The sequence below is a fragment of the Dinoponera quadriceps genome, unplaced genomic scaffold, assembly GCF_001313825.1.
Source record: "Dinoponera quadriceps isolate SergipeBrazil2010 unplaced genomic scaffold, ASM131382v1 scaffold3289, whole genome shotgun sequence".
In the NCBI taxonomy this organism is placed as follows: Eukaryota; Metazoa; Arthropoda; class Insecta; order Hymenoptera; family Formicidae; genus Dinoponera; species Dinoponera quadriceps.
In genome coordinates, this window is record NW_014558238.1 from 1,126,161 (window position 1) to 1,144,068 (window position 17,908).

General features: G+C 50.0%; 2 protein-coding genes across 3 annotated transcripts; both read right to left on the minus strand.

Annotated features, from left to right (window-relative positions):
* Nucleotides 1-300: 300 nt before the first annotated feature.
* LOC106749698 (protein bride of sevenless) lies at nt 301-6,015 on the minus strand. Its single transcript, XM_014629391.1, has 8 exons — nt 5,381-6,015; nt 5,123-5,251; nt 4,434-4,919; nt 3,140-3,643; nt 2,134-2,625; nt 1,289-1,623; nt 843-1,076; nt 301-747 (listed from the first exon to the last, which is right to left on the minus strand). Exons 1-8 carry the CDS (start codon nt 5,535-5,537, stop codon nt 454-456), a joined length of 2,631 nt encoding a protein of 876 aa, XP_014484877.1. The 5' UTR covers nt 5,538-6,015; the 3' UTR covers nt 301-453.
* Nucleotides 6,016-9,174: 3,159 nt separating this feature from the next.
* LOC106749808 (lysyl oxidase homolog 3) lies at nt 9,175-17,592 on the minus strand. 2 transcript variants are annotated; one of them, XM_014629658.1, is made up of 9 exons: nt 16,755-17,592; nt 16,046-16,446; nt 13,954-14,100; nt 13,090-13,362; nt 12,444-12,650; nt 10,880-11,177; nt 10,062-10,190; nt 9,720-9,843; nt 9,175-9,574 (listed from the first exon to the last, which is right to left on the minus strand). In XM_014629658.1, exons 2-9 carry the CDS (start codon nt 16,248-16,250, stop codon nt 9,452-9,454), a joined length of 1,506 nt encoding a protein of 501 aa, XP_014485144.1. In that variant the 5' UTR covers nt 16,251-16,446; nt 16,755-17,592; the 3' UTR covers nt 9,175-9,451. The 2 variants fall into 2 exon arrangements, with proteins under 2 accessions (XP_014485144.1, XP_014485145.1); XM_014629659.1 differs by having other exon boundaries at nt 16,703-17,592.
* Nucleotides 17,593-17,908: the final 316 nt, after the last annotated feature.

The following is a 17,908-nucleotide window of genomic DNA, read 5'->3' on the forward strand; positions in this document are numbered from 1 at the left end:
CGAAAGTGAAAACACCGTCACTCGAAATCACAAGAATGAATGTTCGAAACCCAAACTTAGGGATTCTTAATCCCCACGAGTGCGAATGCGAGTTTCGATCGATTAGAATTGAATTTGTCACGGTGAATTGAATTTGTGGACGGTGAAGTGCGTCAGATTCGCACTTTTCAATTTCGAACGAAAAATATCCCGACGATTCCGAGTGGCGAATTTACTCTTTGTATGAGGGAAAAGTCATTCGAGGGAATTCAGAGGACGCGAATCACGCACGCGCCGGCCGCCATTTCCAGGTTTCGCGACATTTTTCTGATTTCCGGCGTGCTTCCTCGGAGTGCTTCGCGCGAAATTTGGAACGGAATATATATATTTGGGAAAATCTGTTTCACGGATAATTCACGAGCTTACATACGTGACGTGAATGATTGAATCGTATGGTAAAATCAAGTATCTTTATCAAAGGCGAGTAACTCTGCTGACGCCGTCGTCTTCTTGATCGTCCTCGTCGTCCTCATCTGTGTCCTCGTCCTCGTTCTCTTCATCGATCTTGTCTTGCCATCCTACAACCGTAGGATTCGCGTGTCTCACAGGATACGGTTCGTCTCGCAGTTTAGGAATAGACGGAAAGTCGTCCCTGTCGCAGGCGATTTCTGTTACCCTCCCCTCCTCCAGAACCTTCTTCCGCGCCTTACGGATCTTCGGCTGCGCGTAAATGACGTTATTCGGTGCTACTTGAGGATCTCTCCAGACCTGGGGATGTAATACTTTTTAATACTCTTCGTGGGGAAGAAATACGCGTTGCCGGGGAAGGGTTCGCGCACTCGTGGTATTTGACTGTTACTCGCCTCCGCGTTCTCGACGCGCGTTTGCGGCGCGGCGTGAACAATCTCGATCTCCGTCATTTCCGCGTGAAATCCGTAATTACTGTATCCAGGCGTTTCATGTTGAATCGTACTTCGGCATCGATCGGGGCACTTGGAGCTCGGAGTGGCGTCGCCGTAATAATTCGGGCACGTGGGTGGTGCACGTAGAATTTGACTCTCCGGAGCCGGGTGAGCGTAATCGTAGGAAGGTCGTGACTAAAAATCGAGAGGCTCGTTATTATATTAATTAGAATGATGAAATGATCAGCAATGTGCAACGAAATCGTCGATTAAGAGAATTATTTGGATCGTCGGTTAAAATTAGTCGGCGAGGCATATTAATCGTAATTGCGAAAATTAGACGCGTCACAGTTCTCCAGTTATTGAATTATTCTTGGAAAAATAATCGGTAAAGGATTCTCTCTGACCTGCCTGGTGACGGTGCTGATAGTCGAATCAGTCGGCAGATCCAATTTTCGTTCGAGGTTTTTCTTTCTGCCAACCGGGTGCATCGTCATGTAATAAATTCTCGGTACGAGGATACCGAGGATAATCGAGTAAGCCGTGCTGACAGCGCCGAAGGAGACGATTGCGTCGCGATTTTCTGGCTGTATCAGTACGAAGGAAATCAGCCATACCGTCCATACCACCAGCAGACCGACGGCGGTGCCGAAGAAGCACTTCCCCTCGCGATAGTTCCGTTTTATCTCGGTGATGAAGCAGCATGTGACGAAGAGCGCGATCAACAGAAATATGTCGTAGCCTGTGACGAGAAGAATGAAATCATTTCGCCAGATACCAGATTAATCGAGGAATTTTCATACATATGAATCGGTCGAATGGAAAACTTGCGGGAGAATTTGAAGAAATTTACGAGAGGAAATTTATCTCAACAGACGTATATTATATCCCGAAACGAGGAGAATTCGAATTTTGATTGTACGAGATCAACGCGAGGCTTCTTGCACAAACGACGACGAAATCGGAAGAGAAACGACGAGGTCGAAAGGGTAACTCGGAAGATGAAATTTTGAGGAAGTTTATGCGGCGAAAAATTGCTGTGTCAAAATTCACCGAAATTCTGGTGTTACTTTAACACAGGGAGCATGTTAAAATGCACAGATATATGTTAAATTAACATATTCACCTTGTTAAAGTGACATAAAAATTCGTACGGACCGTTTGTGACGGAAACTTTTTTACTGCGTACGGAAGAAAATGAAAAAGTAAATTTTCGTAAAATCCCTTGAGTAAAGGACGTGAAAAAAATAACCTAATAACGCGATGAAGACGAGGCTCCTGGCGACCGCGGCCGAGTCCGTCGTGTTGAGGACGAAATACATGATCGATATAGCGAGCTGCACGGCGGACATGAAGAACACCATGGCGGTCTGTAGGTATCCGTTGACGTGGCTGACGAAAACACCGCCGGTGGGTAAAGCCAGGAAGAGGGCCCTCGAGAGCATGATCGAGAACGTGAGGCCGAACGCGAGGGTGGCCAGGAGGATTCTCCGGGCGTTCAGGCTCTCCGCGCCGAAATAATCGTCCGCCATGCAGAAGGGCAGCGCTGTTAGCAGGGTAAACACGTTGGCCAAGATGAGGGCGATCGTGAGGGTCGGATTGCCGTCGAGCATCCGCTCGCTCGCGAAACGATAGACGATGAACACGACGATGACGCAGCACGCGAGCGTGCCGCATACCACGGCGATCAGGCAAATAGGAACGTAGACGTTGCTCTTCAGGATGCTCTTGCCGACTGTATCCGCTGCAACGTTCCGATTAATCTCATCGCTAATCGGATCGATTGTGTCTTCGATAAGCCGTGTGTATTACATTAATTAAAGGATTTTTCGGAAAAGATTCGCGTCTGTGATAACTTGGGCGTTTTTCAAAGGGCTTCGCGACACGAAGATTTTCAGAAATGTTCGAATTAACTTCATTCGAAGTCACAATCATCCGCCTCATCAGTTTATTTCCTAGAGGCCTCAAATTGTTGAAGCTATCTTTATCAGGGACGTGGATGCAACTGGGAATCGGGCGCCGAAAGCTACGAAAATAAGAAAAGTCGTCTAAATTAATCGAACGATTTTGAAGCAAATAAAATAATCGACAAAAAGATTCGTCCTGTAAGTGGAACACTGGCTGCAATTGGATTAAAGCTTCAGTCTGAAGCCTTTGACATGCGAATCTATAAGCATCGAGTCACATTTAAGAGACGCGCGTTGACGCGTTGCATCGCGCACGGCTTTTCACGACGCACTCACCTTTCGCGACGACACTTTCACGGGGGCGATTCTGAAAATTCGCGCAATCCTCGCAGTTCCCGGCGAGATCCCGCAGGCAAAGGGCCGGCATCCCGGACATGGCTTTTTCCGGGAGGGCGCGCCACTCGGACCCTGCGATCCCGTAGAACGCGATCTCGACGAGGTCGTGCTGCGTCTTCATGGCGACCGCGTATCTCACCGAGTGCGAACTCGGTTGCATGCGCAGCGCCTCGTACACGTCGGAATCGCGAATTTCCGGCCGTGATTCTGGACGAAATTGCGACTCGGTGCAGTTTCCGTCGCCGCCACCGTCGTCCTCGTCGTTGCTGGGGCAGTTTCTCCCCCGGATGTCCTGGAAGACTTCCGCCAACCCGACGACGGCCTTGCCGATGCCGAGCAAATACGGAGACCGCTCTGCGGAGATCCCGGAGTCCCGCAGATACTCGTCCACGGTTGGGTATTCGCGATCGAACCCGAGAGTTTCCGGCTTGATGATGTACGAGCCGGCTGGCGTGACATCTGGACAATTTCACAGACGTCGTCGGTACTGAATTCAGTTCGATACGTCCTGAATATCTTTCTCGGCTCAGACGTATTTATGATGATCGCTCGAGCTCAACGGAATGACAATTCACTCGATTCGAAACTGCTCAATCTGCTCTCTCTCTCTTTCTCTCTCCCGATATATATTTTGCGAGTCATTTTGGGAAACGAGTCATTCGGATCGATGATGGGAGTACAACGGGAGGGTTGGGAGGTCAGTCCAAGAGTCAGTCTTGAGCTCTCTCTTCGCCGCGGAAACTTAAATTCGCCAATTTATCGAATGGCTTTAGCGCAACATCGGTTAACTTTAATTACAATTCAACCGTCTCTTCGTCCGATTCTAACTTTAATTCTAGAGGGAGAGAGAGAGAGAGAGAGAGAGAGAGATAAAGGATCGGCCAAACTAAGGTTAAAGTTAACCGACGTCGGTGAGACTGCCTCTTAACTCCCGACTACCACGGCTAAACTTGGCCGGCGTAACCACCGTTACGGGCCGCGATCTAACTTCAACATTTAAATGGCGCTATAATTTTGCTTAATAGCGGCAAGGTGTTCTCGTTCTCGCGTTCGCACGAACAAACGGAGAAAGAACGAGGCCGGCGAGGAAGGCGGCGGTAAATAATTTCCCTTAAGGGGGAATAATTCGTCTCTCCCACCGGGGTGAAGGGACTATTCCTGCTTCTCATGTAAAAACCGCGCGAGAATGAAATTCTTCCGGGCGGCCTCGTAATTTCCCCGTCATCCGTCAACGTCCGGAATTACTTACCGTCGATGCCCGAGTTATCGAGCGGCAGCAGGAACCACGTCTTCGTCCCGGGACCCTTCGGTCCCTCCCTTCGTCCCAGCCACCGTCGTATGTCACTCGCCTCGCCGATCGCGACTATCACCGCTTCCGTGACGTTCGCGTCGTCTTCGTCGTCGACGTGCCTCACGCACACACCGGCGTCCTCGCTGCTCCTCAGGAAACGCTCGAGGACGCCGACTGTGTTGGCGAGCGCGAGGTCGACGTTCACGTACCTGGTGCTCAGGTAGTGCGTCAGGATATCGATCACAGGTAACGTGAAGTTCTGTTCTGCGTAGGTGACGATCGGCGGGCCACCATAATCACGCAGAGGAACCAAGGCGGAGCCGTACGAGGAGGGCACCAAGATACCCGTCTCGTGGTGCGGCGCGCAACCTCCCTCGACCGTCGCTCGCAGGACTCGCTTGAACACCTCGATCCCGTCGTGACACGTGTCGAACACTCTTAATCCTGTGCGGCCGGTGAGTTATGTACAATTATTATTATTACTAAGAGCTCCAATAACCGATTTAGAGTGTGATACTAGTAATACTCTTGTGAACAATTGTTTTTCATGCAAATGAGATTAGGCGTACCTGAGAGGTTTGCGTATAGAAACGCAAAAGGTGACGCGTTGCCGACGCTTTGTGTAAAGAACAGTTCAATTCGCTCACCCAATCGCCGTCCCGGTACGTAGTTATGCTCGTTCAATGTCCGCACCACGTACAGCGCCGTTGAAATCTGTTGGAGACCCTTGGCTGACGATACGTTGCAATATCGTCCTCGATTGGCGTCCGCGAAAACTGCTCGAACATAGTCGAATAATAATCGCAGCGCGAGGGGTGGCGGGTAAATGAATGAGAAAGTACGCGCAATCGTTTCGAGCTCTGCGTAAAGCAGATCGGAGCGATGTTGATTGAGCGATGTCTTACCATTGAAAATAGCGTCACCCGCGGTCTCCAGTAACGTGTCGTTTTTAGGGCAGAGGAGAGACCGGTCGGTCGTGTTGGAGAGAATTAACGGGAAGACGATCAGCAAGAACGATACTTTGATCACCGCATCATTCGCCATTGGCCGGTTCATTATCATAATTATATACTGTGTTAACTCGTCCCCTCTCGTTGCTTAATACGAATTTCGTAGTTTTATCGCTCCTCCAATCAGCCGTGATGATCAACATTTACGACGAATTTAGCCGCCGGTTGATCCCGCCGGGTGACGTCATATAGGACGCGAAGCGTCGTTTATCACGAAGGGCACCCCCGTCCGCGAAAGCCTCATCCTGCCGCTCTCCGCCGGACATTCATTTCGATCGCGTTAGTATCATTAAGTCGCGTGACAAGAGCCACTTCGATGTTTAACAATTGGCACGGAACACGCGCCCCTCCTCTCTCTTTCTCTCTCTCCTTCTCTCTACCTCTCTTTCGCGCGTCCTATGCTCTTCGTTCTAATTTTTACAATTACCGGATCGACCGTCACAGGGCATGTCTTCTACGCCCAGTGACGGACACCGAGCTCCGGGAGCCCCGAGTACGATATTGATTTTCGGACAATTACGTCGCGCCCGCGGAAGAATTCCCCCCCCCCCCGGGGGTCTCTTTTCGCTCACGAAGGGGTTTGCCGAGATGGCCTCGTCACACTCCCGACGTTTCCATCCCTCCGTGCAATTTTCGCTCGACCGTCAGCGATTTCTAAACGCTTCGAAAAATCCCTTGTGAATAATTCCCTGTTTCCGGAGGCACGCGACGATGGATCGTCTCGATCGTATTTTTTTGTCCCCCCGGGAGAGATCTATCACGTCTCTTCCCCCCTCGTAACGTCGACGTGTTCGCGATGCACCGGCTGAAAGTCGCCCCGCGACACTGCCCGACGTATGATGTACGACGTAGTAGAAGCCGTACCCACGTCGGGGTGCCACCTTGTTTCTTTTTTAAACGAATTACTCAGTCACGTTGCCGCTGCCGGACACGCGCGATGCGTGCGAGTGACAGCTGATTTTTCGCGACACGCGGCCGACAGTTCGCGCGAAATCGACCACGTGCGCCAGGTAGGAACGATCGAGGCCTGGCCGGCGGTGACACGCGCGGGTTAACCTGTGCCTGCGAGCTTGCCGTGTCAACCCATAAGCCGATGTCCCAATTATGGCTTAACTGTTTTCGTCGAATAAATAAATCATTTGATTGTACAGGGTGATTCGTAAATGCATGTCCCATAGTTCAGGGATGAATCTATTCACCCTCTAAAATACGGACGTGTATTTATGAACCGTCCTGTACAATATACAGCTTTTTATGCTTTTCAACATACAATTCCCGATTGTGTCTGTTCGCTTTCAATAAAACCAGTTCTAATAATCTGAGATTAACGTTTTTACTATCATGACTTAAATCTAATCGGGCGGTTGACTCAACGGAATTGACCAATTATATCGATCGGTTCAGCTAATCGGCCAATGCGATTGGTCAATTCCGTTGAGTTAATCGTCCGATTAGATTGAAACCATGATGGTAGAAACGGGTATATTTTTCCCTGCAGAAAATAAATAGACGTCATTCTTTTATCAAAGATGTTTGCGACTGAATTATGACTTCTAATGGCTAAGTTGTTTTCTTACGCTCCGGAGAAGTTCGTGAGAAGACATCTCGAGCACGAAAATCTTTCTTTAAGTCGTCAACGCGCAATCTATTTATCACAATCCCGATCCTAACTATTTGTATCTCGAAAGTGGCGTTTTACGTTAATCTCTCTCTTGGCTTCAAACGTCGTATCGATTGGATCTGAAAGACATGCCAAGATGTCTTAGGATCGAGTCGACCGGAGACTCGACGGGGAAAATGCGAGACCCGGCGAAGGGACGACGTTAACTTAATTTTCGCGAATTCACTTTACGACGACACGTCTCCCAGGCCGCGGCTTTAATTCGCCTGAAACGCGAGACGAATTTTACGGCAGTTTTATAAATATTTCATGCCCAGTAGGACGGTCCGCCCTCTTTCTTTTTTTGTTACCCCCCCCCCCCCCCCNTTTTTTTCCCCCCCCCCCCCTCCCTCTCTCTCATTTTCCCGATAAGTCAGAGAAAACATTTTCGAGAGAACCCTTTCGCCGATTTAATGCCTCTCCCTTAGCGAGCGTATTAAATATATGTTTTGTTCGTCTTTTATTTTCTTTACTTTTCTCCAAATGAACGATTGTGCGCTTTATAGATGCAGCGGATTTATGGAAAGTCAAAAGTTCGAACTTTTCCAGCGACAGATTTATGTAACAAGTTTGATAAATTACGTTTAAATCAGATATGCTTCACTAGTCCCCAAAGAAGGTTTACACAATCGGTGTCCTGTGAACTCGTTGTTCCACACATCCCCGATGACAATGATGAATTACCTTCAATCGGATACAGTGGCTGTTGGTCCTTAAAAAAAAACACCACGTGACTATAAACTAGAACTAACTAATACACGTGTATCAGACTAGCGTGTAATCCGTGTAAGTTCGAACAATTTTAACTTTTCTCGGTCCACCGAACAAATTATATAATTCCTACGATGAATCATCAGTTGACTCGACGATTGCGAATTGCTCATCGACCATGTCAACGCGTAATTTCTTCAGTGGACGTAACATTTTCTTGAACGAGGTTCACCGCCGATTTCGTAGATCCAACCGCTTGTTTTCTCAGGTGTTTGCGAACATGCGACACACCATCGGTGGCGTTCAACAGTCAGTCAGTCACCGACAGTGTGTCGATTTTCCGATTCGCGTTAATCGATTCTCAAATTTCAACTCTCGAACTGCCGGTTCGTACTTGTCGAGCGAACCGGACGAGCCGGACGGCGGCGGTATCGGGGCGCCATGTATACCCGAGCGAGGCGCAGTTACCTTAGCCATCTATACACGTTCGCCCGCGAGCACCTGCGATGGCAGGTAGCAGGCCGTCGCTGCTAGCCGAGCGTGACGTAGCCTCTAGCCTAGAGCTCGATCCTCTCGGTCGCGCATGTATACCTGGACGACGGGTAATTTTCCTAGAAATCGCAATTAACGTCGCGCACACGCGATCAGGCGGCCGCGATAAGGCGCTATCGGGAAGAGCGTCGCCCTTCGAGGGTGTCCTCTCTCTCTCTCTCTTTCCTTATCGCGCGGAGGCGAAAATTCGTCCTTTCCCGTCTCCTAGCCCGAGAGCCCTTAGAGGCGCAGGCAGCGGAAATCTAGAGCGACCTAATAGTTCCGTTCTGCCGACGTCTATAAATTCGGTCCTAGACTCCAAAACTTGAGATTCCGTGCACGGCCAGCATGTCGGTCGAGAAGGTGGCCGGAGGAGGTCGGCTTCCATCCGCACGTTCGGTTGCTCCTCGCCAGGCGCAGATCTAGGCTAGACAGGCCGCCGGTCTCCTAGTCGGATGATGCTCCCTTCGCGCGCCACGCCCTCGCGGCCACGTCGCAATTATCCCGAAAAGTCGCGGGGACGATGGGTGAGAGACGATCGGTTGGAGATCGGGATAGGAAATTGGAAATCCAATGAGACGGCGACGACCGAATGTTCCTTTGAAGATTTAAGCGCCCTCGCGAAGGCTGCCCGATCGTTTGAACGTTATTAACTTCGATTTCAGCGGGAACGGCTGCGTAATCGAAGTAATTGCGCGCCCTCGAGATTCTCTCGCTCTCGAACCCTGTGAAAGGTGGAAACAATCGGACGTTAACATCGGAGAAATATGATGTCTTTGTCTTTTGAAACGAGAGACGAAGTAAAAGTATATTCTTCTCAGATCAGAGGCAGTTACATTTAAATGGCAGCGTAGCGGATTAGAGTTAGATTATTTCGTTCGGGTGTCCCGGTTATAAATTCATTCGCGTCTGTACACGGCCTCGAGTTGCTTCATTAAGTTCGCAGAGCCGTCGTCGTCGTGCCGTCACCTTTCTTGCTCGTCACGTTTGACCGATGTCGGGCCGACGTTAATTTCACCCCCGTGAATCCCCCGAAGCTGGAAAAATCCCGGCAATAGCGCGGGTCAAGGACGGCCCATTATGCAACTGTGGACAGTCGCGAAAGTTTCCGTGTAAAGCAGGCGGCAGATCGCCGCGTTGTTATCGAACGACATCTCGCCAACTTTGAATTCGGGATTCACCGCGACCTGAAAACAAGAAAGCTCCTTTTCACGGAACTTGTCTCGGGGAGCTCATGTTATTCACAATTTCGAGCGAGAGAAAGAGAGAGAGAGAGAGAGATTATTCTCTGTATTTATGAAAATAACTTTATTACACGCGCGTCGCGCGTACCTTCAGCGTGTAGTGTCCCGGCTCGAGCTCGGAAATGTCCACCCACTGGCAGTCGATATTGTGTTTGTAAATGTCGCTGCAATTAACGGAGATACCTTGGTCCCCGTAATTGGCGCATTTGTATCTAAAACAGAACGATAACAGTTTCAAATTACAGGGGATCGCGAATTAATGAGTATGTCGATGCAAAACGTTATCGCGTGATAAACAAGCGGGATCGCGTAACGATGACGAAATTATTTTTTTCATACATTACGCAAATCGCGCGTAACGCGCGACAAGGTGACACCGACGGGACGCTGATTGCGTCGTTACGGGTTTTTTTATTTTTTATTTTTTTACCTGGGCTCGACACCGGGCATACACTGATTATCCTCGAGGCAAAAGGACGCTTTGTGGCCTTCGGCGACTTTATTACCGCTCGAATCGATCACGTCGAAAGTCGCGAACACCTCCATCGAGTGATAATGCCTGCGGGAGTAGAAATTTCGGATGTTCGTTGTATTAATATATAAATGGAATATTATATTTCGTTTAATATAACAGAAATATAACATTAATATAACAGAATATAGAAAGGGAGAGAGAAAGTGGAGGATATTATATTTTAATGACAAGTTTAACACGGAAATTCAGCGCGATTCTTTCCTTCTTGAGTAACAGAGTAACGAGTTATAAAATAAAAATAATTCTGCCAATTCTGCACAGTAAAAAAACATTTTGTATTTGCGTTAAAATCGATTCCGGTTAAGATTCTTGTGTTAAATTTTCAAACATACCTATGTATTAATTTAACCGTGTTTATGTTATCTCAACGTTTTCCGTCGATATTCAACACGTGCAAGCGTTAACACATTTTATACTTCAGCGTCGACTAACGCATCAATTTCGTGTTCATTTTGGATGCAACGTTTGCGTTACTTTTCAACGCGTTCGTCTCGTGTCGAATTGAACAAGGAAACTCGAACGGGCCATTCGAGATACGTGAAATACGCCACAATTAACACATAATAATAAACCATTTTTCACCGTGCAGAATTTTAACGACATCATGTTAACGAGTAAAATCGATCGGCCGGGCTGCGTGAAAATTTCGCGTACGTAATATGAACATTTCGAGAGCCGCGAGATCGATTCCGTGCGATCGTCACGTCACTCACATATGACACATGTGCCATTCCCAGAGATGCTTGGGCACAGACGGGCGGAAGTCCGCGGTGCCCGCATTCAGGATTTTCGCCGTGAACCGCAACAGCCGTCTGGTCTCCAGGTACCAGTTCGTGGTCTCTTTCTGCACCTTGTAAGCCTGCGAGGCCACGCAGTTCTCCTCCATCGCGCACTGCAGCCAATACAGCTGGCGGTCCTCCAGATGCGCGGTGCGCATCAGCTCGATGTGATCGAACACGAGGTCGGCCATCTCGCGTTGGCACACCACCCCCGCTATGTTTCCCGCTGTGCCTGAAACCGCCGTCGCGGTCACTCTCGCGTTTAATCTCGATTTACGGTATCTCGATGCACGGTGCGAGGCAGGAAACCGGCCGAAATCGGGCTCGAATCCAGTCGAACAGACTCAATTTCGGGTTTGTACAGTTCGGCCGAACCAGCTGATTCTCTCTCAGCAACATTTCCGCCGGTTCTCTTTCGAGTCTTTCGGTGATCAAAAGGGCATCCCGAATCGAAATTTTGGCTTTATCTCGAACCTTTAATTCTACAACACGAGGGGAGCTCAGATAGCAAAATAGGTTGAATTTCAATTCTAATAATGTAATTTACTCCCCCTCTTATTTTTACCCTCGAGATGCCGTAAATTTCTGTTTGTGCGGTTTTGGCGTCAAAATGTTAGCGACGAAAGGTTATTCGAGATGGCGTTAAAATTAATAATCTAGAAAATTAAAGATTCAAGAGAAAGGGGAAGGAAACAAGCGTCAGTATCGTCGAAGTAGGTTATTAAATAGGCCATTTAAATGGACGCGAATTATCCTCGGGAGCGTCGAAGTAGCATCAGAACTTCGGCGTCTGTATCGTGCGTTCAGTTTCTTTATCCTTCTGCAATCGACGAGATTTCGCAACTCCGATTCCTGCCGATCCGATTGCCGACACGACTCGATTCGACTCGCGATCGCAATTCATGCAACGGGGTTCGCCCGACTCCGAGACTTGCTTCTCTTCACCCGATATCTTTCGCAGCGTTCGAGAACGTCGTAAAAGTCGCGCGATGTCGACGCCGACCGCGATTCTCATTTCGACACATGAGCTCACCGTACGCGCGACACGTGCTTAAAATACACCGATGTGTACAGCGTGTACGAGAGACGGAAAGAGAATAAGTGGTAGAGGACGCGAAGTACGAGTCGGCGCGCTTTTCTACTGTATCAGATTTACATGCGAAGCGGATCGCGACGCGCGGACAGACGACGGCACTCTCCGCGCGTCGTCGACTTACTTTTCACACCGTAAATCTGCAAAAAGTCGCCTCCGCGAGCAGATGTTTGCTATTGTGCCTCCGCGATGGCCGAGGTCTTCGACGCTCCCGCGGATATTTGTAAACATCCCGTCTACTCCGCGAGGAGACGGCAAAAAGTGTTTATTCGTGCGAGCCCACCCCGAAGGGAGCGTGTTTCCCGTGACAATACCAGCGGCACATCGTAGTCGCGTCGTCGCATCTTTTTTGCGACAACGATCGCAAATATTTGATTACTGGTTTCTCCCCAGTCCGAAAGGTACCTGGACAGTCGACGACCTCGTCGTGCAGGCAATCCGCGAGATTCCCCTCGTTCCCGCGGCACTGTATCCCGCCGATCGAGATCGGCATCGCCTCACCGCCGAAGAAGTCGCTCTGCGTCGCGACGGACGCGTAACCGAGGCCCAATTGACGACACACCACGGCGGCCTCGAGCATGGTCCAACTGTCGCCGCAGACGACACCCCAATCTGAAATCGAATCGGTGGTCGCGCGAACCCTTTGCTCTCACCGTTCGTCGAGCTCGCGATTTTGCCGTCGAAGTTCGAAGATCGTTCGTCGAATTGTTATTAATGTAAGATATATCACCGCATTTCACCGCAATCGCCAGTTGCGTTCATTACTATCGTTTCCTCTTTCCGAGCTTGATTTCAATCGGATCAATGTTCTCTCGAGCGCGAATTGGGATGTGCATTGTTTCGGTCTTACTAATCTTTTTTTTTTACCGTCGATTGAATTTTGCCACTTTTTTCTCCTCAGCTCTTGTCAACTTTCGCTAAAAGGTTTTCGACCGAAATTGTAAAGGAACCGAATGATTCGTTTTCAGTTTCGGCCGGTCGCTACAGTTAAGACTGGTTTTTTTTCTTATTCGCCGTTTCTTTTTCACTTTTCAACATTTTTCCACCTTACCCGCGTCGCCCAGTTTGATTTCTATCCGACCTTCGGTACGCACACGGCCTCCGGACAACCGCAGTGCCGTTCCCCGCTGATACGTGTCCTTTATTCTCGACTTTGGCGGCTTCGCCCGCGAAACCGACGTCGTCTCGGCTTCCTCGTCGTGCGAGCAAACCACACCGGCCGCCTCGTTGCTGCCGCAGTCGGAGACGCCCCAGCTGTCGAAACGGCATTTCGCGAGTTCGTCCTCGGATCCGTCGCAGTAAACGTTGTCCATCCAGTATCTTCCTTCGAAACGTTTGCAAGATGAGAAGTTGCGTCTTGTTACACAATCTAACATCCCCGACTCGACCGACGAAGTAATAATTACTTTCGTAGGTTTCGTGTAAGCGGCAGAGCAGAGAGAGCCACGTGTCAAACGAATGAAAAGCAAGAGGAGAAAAATCCGATACTCGAGACCGCGGGAAAATACTGGATCCGGACTTCCGGCTTGGCGTCGCCTCCTCCACCAAGACTCTTAATCCCGACGTCTCGTGTATACTCGTTTTTCGTTCGCTTCTTCCGGGAGAGAAACAAACTGAAACTTTCCATCCAGTTGATTGCACTCAGGCTGTCCTCCTCTCCCTGAAGAAGCGAAGTGAAATGTGCGGGAACGCGTACCTACGAAGTGGACGCTTCCTGTGGCCGGAAGCCGCGTCGAGGGCGAAATAACAAAAAGACTGGAAATTCGTCAGCGGGCGGATCAAGTTCGAAGCGACGCGTTAAAAATACGACGATCAATCGGAGCGGACGCGATCCGCTTGCGGCTCGCAAGCTCCCGCTGCGTGACCGCGCGGGGATTAAGATGAGAAGGCAATATAATATATCGCTTCGTCTCACTTCTGGCCTGGCCGAAGTGCCCGTCCGTCGTCGCTCTAATTGCACCGTTGAAACCTAATTGCCTGCAAACCACATCGGCCTCCAGCTCGTCCCATTCGTCGTCGCACACGCTGCCCCACTTCCCGTCGTGCAGTATCTCCACGTTTCCTGCGCAACACAGAGAGAGAGAGAGAGAGGGAGAGTGAGGGCAATAAAATCTCGCGCTTTTCACGCTTTTCCCGTCGCGCACAAAAAACAGGAAGCAACGCGTGTGGGCGTGCGATCGATTCGCGCGGCGGACTCGCGATTCGACCGGCGCGGATATTGCGCGACAAATTCCGACAAACGACGAGACGAACGCTCGAGAAATGTCGCCGATAATCGTCCCGATAAGGGAGCCCGCTGTCGGAGCATTATCGTTCTCTCTGCGTTATCCTTCTCTTTAACGAACGTTATCCAGCTGTTGACTGAGAAAGCTACTCGACTTCCGGGCGGCGCGCCGTTTGAACGTTTCAACGGATACGAGGATTTCCCTCGGGAGAGAAAGAGAGAGGGAAAAGTTCTCGTTAATTAATCGTCCCTCCCGGAGAATCTCGGGTGGATCGCTCGGACGATCGTTCCGCGAAAGTCCGAAGGACGCCCGGCGGATCTCGAGTCCGTGTCGGAGAGGCGGGAGGGAGAATCGCGCGGCCTTCTCTCTTAACGACTCCAACCCGCCGCAGTTGCGGCCGCGGTTCGCGACCCTATTTCACACAGGGACTTCACGATGGCCACGTTATCCGGCTGATTCCCGGTATTGCGTGTACGTGCGGCCTACGTGACGTGCGGCGTGCGGTCGCGCTGACACATGGTCGTTGACATAAATCTTCCTCGAGTTGACCTCTTTTTAATCGTCATTGCGCTCGCACGCGCGCGATTTCCACCGAGCCAGCCGCGCGATAATAAAAGGCTCGCCCGTCTTCATTTTTTCTCCCCCTTCGCGGCTCAGACAGAGACAGGGAGATTTATGGAGTCTGTATCGCCCTTTATCACGGGGGGAAATATCAAGCGCAGCCGGGGTGAAACTTCGCGCTTTTATCGGCCGGAAAGTCGGGATTTATACGAGAACGCGACGGACGGTGCGCGGCCCCTTTCGTCGTACCGGTCGGTCGGTGTGTGCCGGCCGCGTCGGTACGCGAATTATTGACGTATCCGCATCCGTGCCTCAGCGGTAAGGAGATCGAGAGAGAGAGAGAGAGAGGAACATCGCGCTCCTCATAATTGATCGACGCGTCAATTGATCCGGCTGAACGATCGAGTTCCCTCCGTTCCTCATACGTCACGAGGCGAGCGCCGTTTCCCCGACGTAAGCGCGTAACTCTCCTTCGTGGCGGCGAGCTCTCGTTGCGTTTATTTGTTTATTTGTTCGCCCATTTACTCTTCTTAGTCTTCGGCTTATTTGTGAATCATAGCGAATTCGATCACCGGCACGGATTGGCGCGTATTAAAGGCCGCTACGTACCGAATACAGTGGGATAACATGAACTCCTCGACGATGTAGTAATTAATATGTGCTCTATTAAATAACATGATTTTTTATCATTGGGCGTTTCATCGTTTAGAATGTGATTTTTGATTTAAATAACCGTTTCATATATTGCAGTATTTAAGCGTGCACGAGTCAGCCCTCTTGTTCCATAATTTGTTACGACAATTTCGTCATCAACGTATCGTTGCGCAGCTGTGATACTTTTTATATGCGCAAGGATTTATAACGCATACGTTAAAAGTGATGGAATGGCGCCAATGTAGCGAGGGTGATCGAATTCATCATCGGATACACAGTAAAAAACATTTTGTACTTGACTGAGTCTATTCAACATGTAGCGTTAAAATAACATTTGCGAGCGTTAAAGCAACACATTCATATTACAGTGTCGACTGACATATTATGGTTATTGCATAATTTAATGTTTTACATAATATTTGCGTTACTTTTCAACATATTCACCTTGTATCAAATCAACACGGAAATTCGATATGTGAAACGCGTTGAGTTTAACGCGAAATTTTTTACTGTGCAATTTTTCACGTCTGAACGATCAAGTCTCGACATAAGATGATCGCGCGGCACCTTCGTGATCGCCACTGCTGCCTCCGACCAGCTTCAATGCTCCCTCCTGCTTCTTCAGCTTCCGGTAATTCTTCCGCAGCTTCTTGATTATACGCGCCTTCATGTCGCGCGTCACCCAGGTGTCGTTGTCGCTCGCGCAGAACTCAAAAACGGCGGACAGCAGCAGCAGCAGACCGAGCGCGAGCTCCGTTCCGCGCGGTCTCATTTTTTCGCCTCGCTCTGATATATTATCACCGCGAGAGAGCCTGACACGGAAACCAATTTGTACGATTCACCGCACTTTTCCGCTCGTTGCCTCCGCGGGAGAAGTCAAGCCCGAGAGAGGATTCGCGTCGACTTCACCGACCCGTCCCGCTCGTCGGATCACTCAGACAGCCGCGCGCAAAGTCGCGAGAGTCGTGCTGTAATTGAAATTTTCGCGCGTTTAAATCGGCCGCTTCGCGAAGGGGGAATGTCACTCGCGTGAATCGACTCCCAGGTGGAGCGGAAAACGTCACAGACAACGTCAAAATGACGATGAAAGTGGCTCTAAAAAGTAGCTGAAGTCGTTCTCCGTCCTGCGAAGAAGTAAACCGAGATGTTCGCGAAACAAGTCGGCAACAAGTCGGCCACGAATGACGTATTAGCTCGGAGACCAAATTGACCGTAAAAGCTCACTTTTCCCATCATTTCGACGTTATTTCAACGTCCTCGTCGTCGTCTGTTCTACCTGGCTCGAGCTCTCTCGTCCCGAATCACGGTTGATCCCCGCTGAGCCGGGAAATGCGCGTCGTCTCGAAAATGTGCACGTGCATTTCGCGTACAACTCCGCGGGCTACTGAACGCGCGAGGCCACGCAATGCGTTCGCTTCTTCTTGACGCGAATGCAACGCGCCGCCCGCCGGCTTATAAGATCATCGACGCTCCAGATGGCGGATCGCTTCTTTTTCCGCGTCGTCGATCTCTTCCTGAATGGCTCGCCCGTGGCCCCGATGACCCATTTAGGCCTCGTTGAGAGACGAGATTAGAATAGCCGCGATGATGTATCCCACTTCTGACAGGAGATGGGAGTTCGCGCGAAGAGAACACGGGGCAGAGAAAGAGAGAGAGGGGGATTCCTCGTTTCTGTCACCGCTCTCGCTGTGATCTTCCCTTCCTCAGACACGTCTTTGACACCCGACGCCTGTCGGGCGTGCCGCCGAGAAACGTCGCGAAATTCTTGGCGGGAGTAATTTGATTTTCCGCTTAGACGAAAAGCGGACACCGGCTGACGTTGGACTGACGACGGGAGGCGGAATTTCCAGGAAGCGCGACAATTTCTTGTGTATCGATAACCGAGAGAAAGAATCAACGGATCAAGTATTTCGTGAACTTGGACGAAGTACAACTCCGAGGAATGATTATCTGGTCTAAATTTAAATGTCGGTAAAAATAAGAAAACACCGAAGGAGGAAGAGAGCGAAAGAATGAGACAAAGAGGGGGAGGGAAGGGGGATAGCGAGAGACACGCAAAAGTGATTTTTCTCCGCTCGAATTCGAATCTATGGAAAACTTCATCGGAGGGAAAGGTCAAGGTTTCCCGGGCAGATTTATGGATTCCGAGACGTTTTTAGCGGATCCGTCGTCGTCGCGTGGGCGAAAGCTGCGGTTCTCTCCCGAGCGAAAAATTTACGCCAGTCCGCGGCCGACCCGATCTTCCCGATTCCGCGGGTTGAACGATGCCCGGGTGTGATGATTGATACTGTCGTGTGCGTCGCTCGAACCGACCCGTTTATATCGGTTCGAGCCCGCGCTCGAACGGAGTCGCGGAAACGTGCGGCCATATCGTTCCGCCGTGTCAGATGAGAGAAACGAATGAGTTTAACCCTCAATTACTACGGTTAA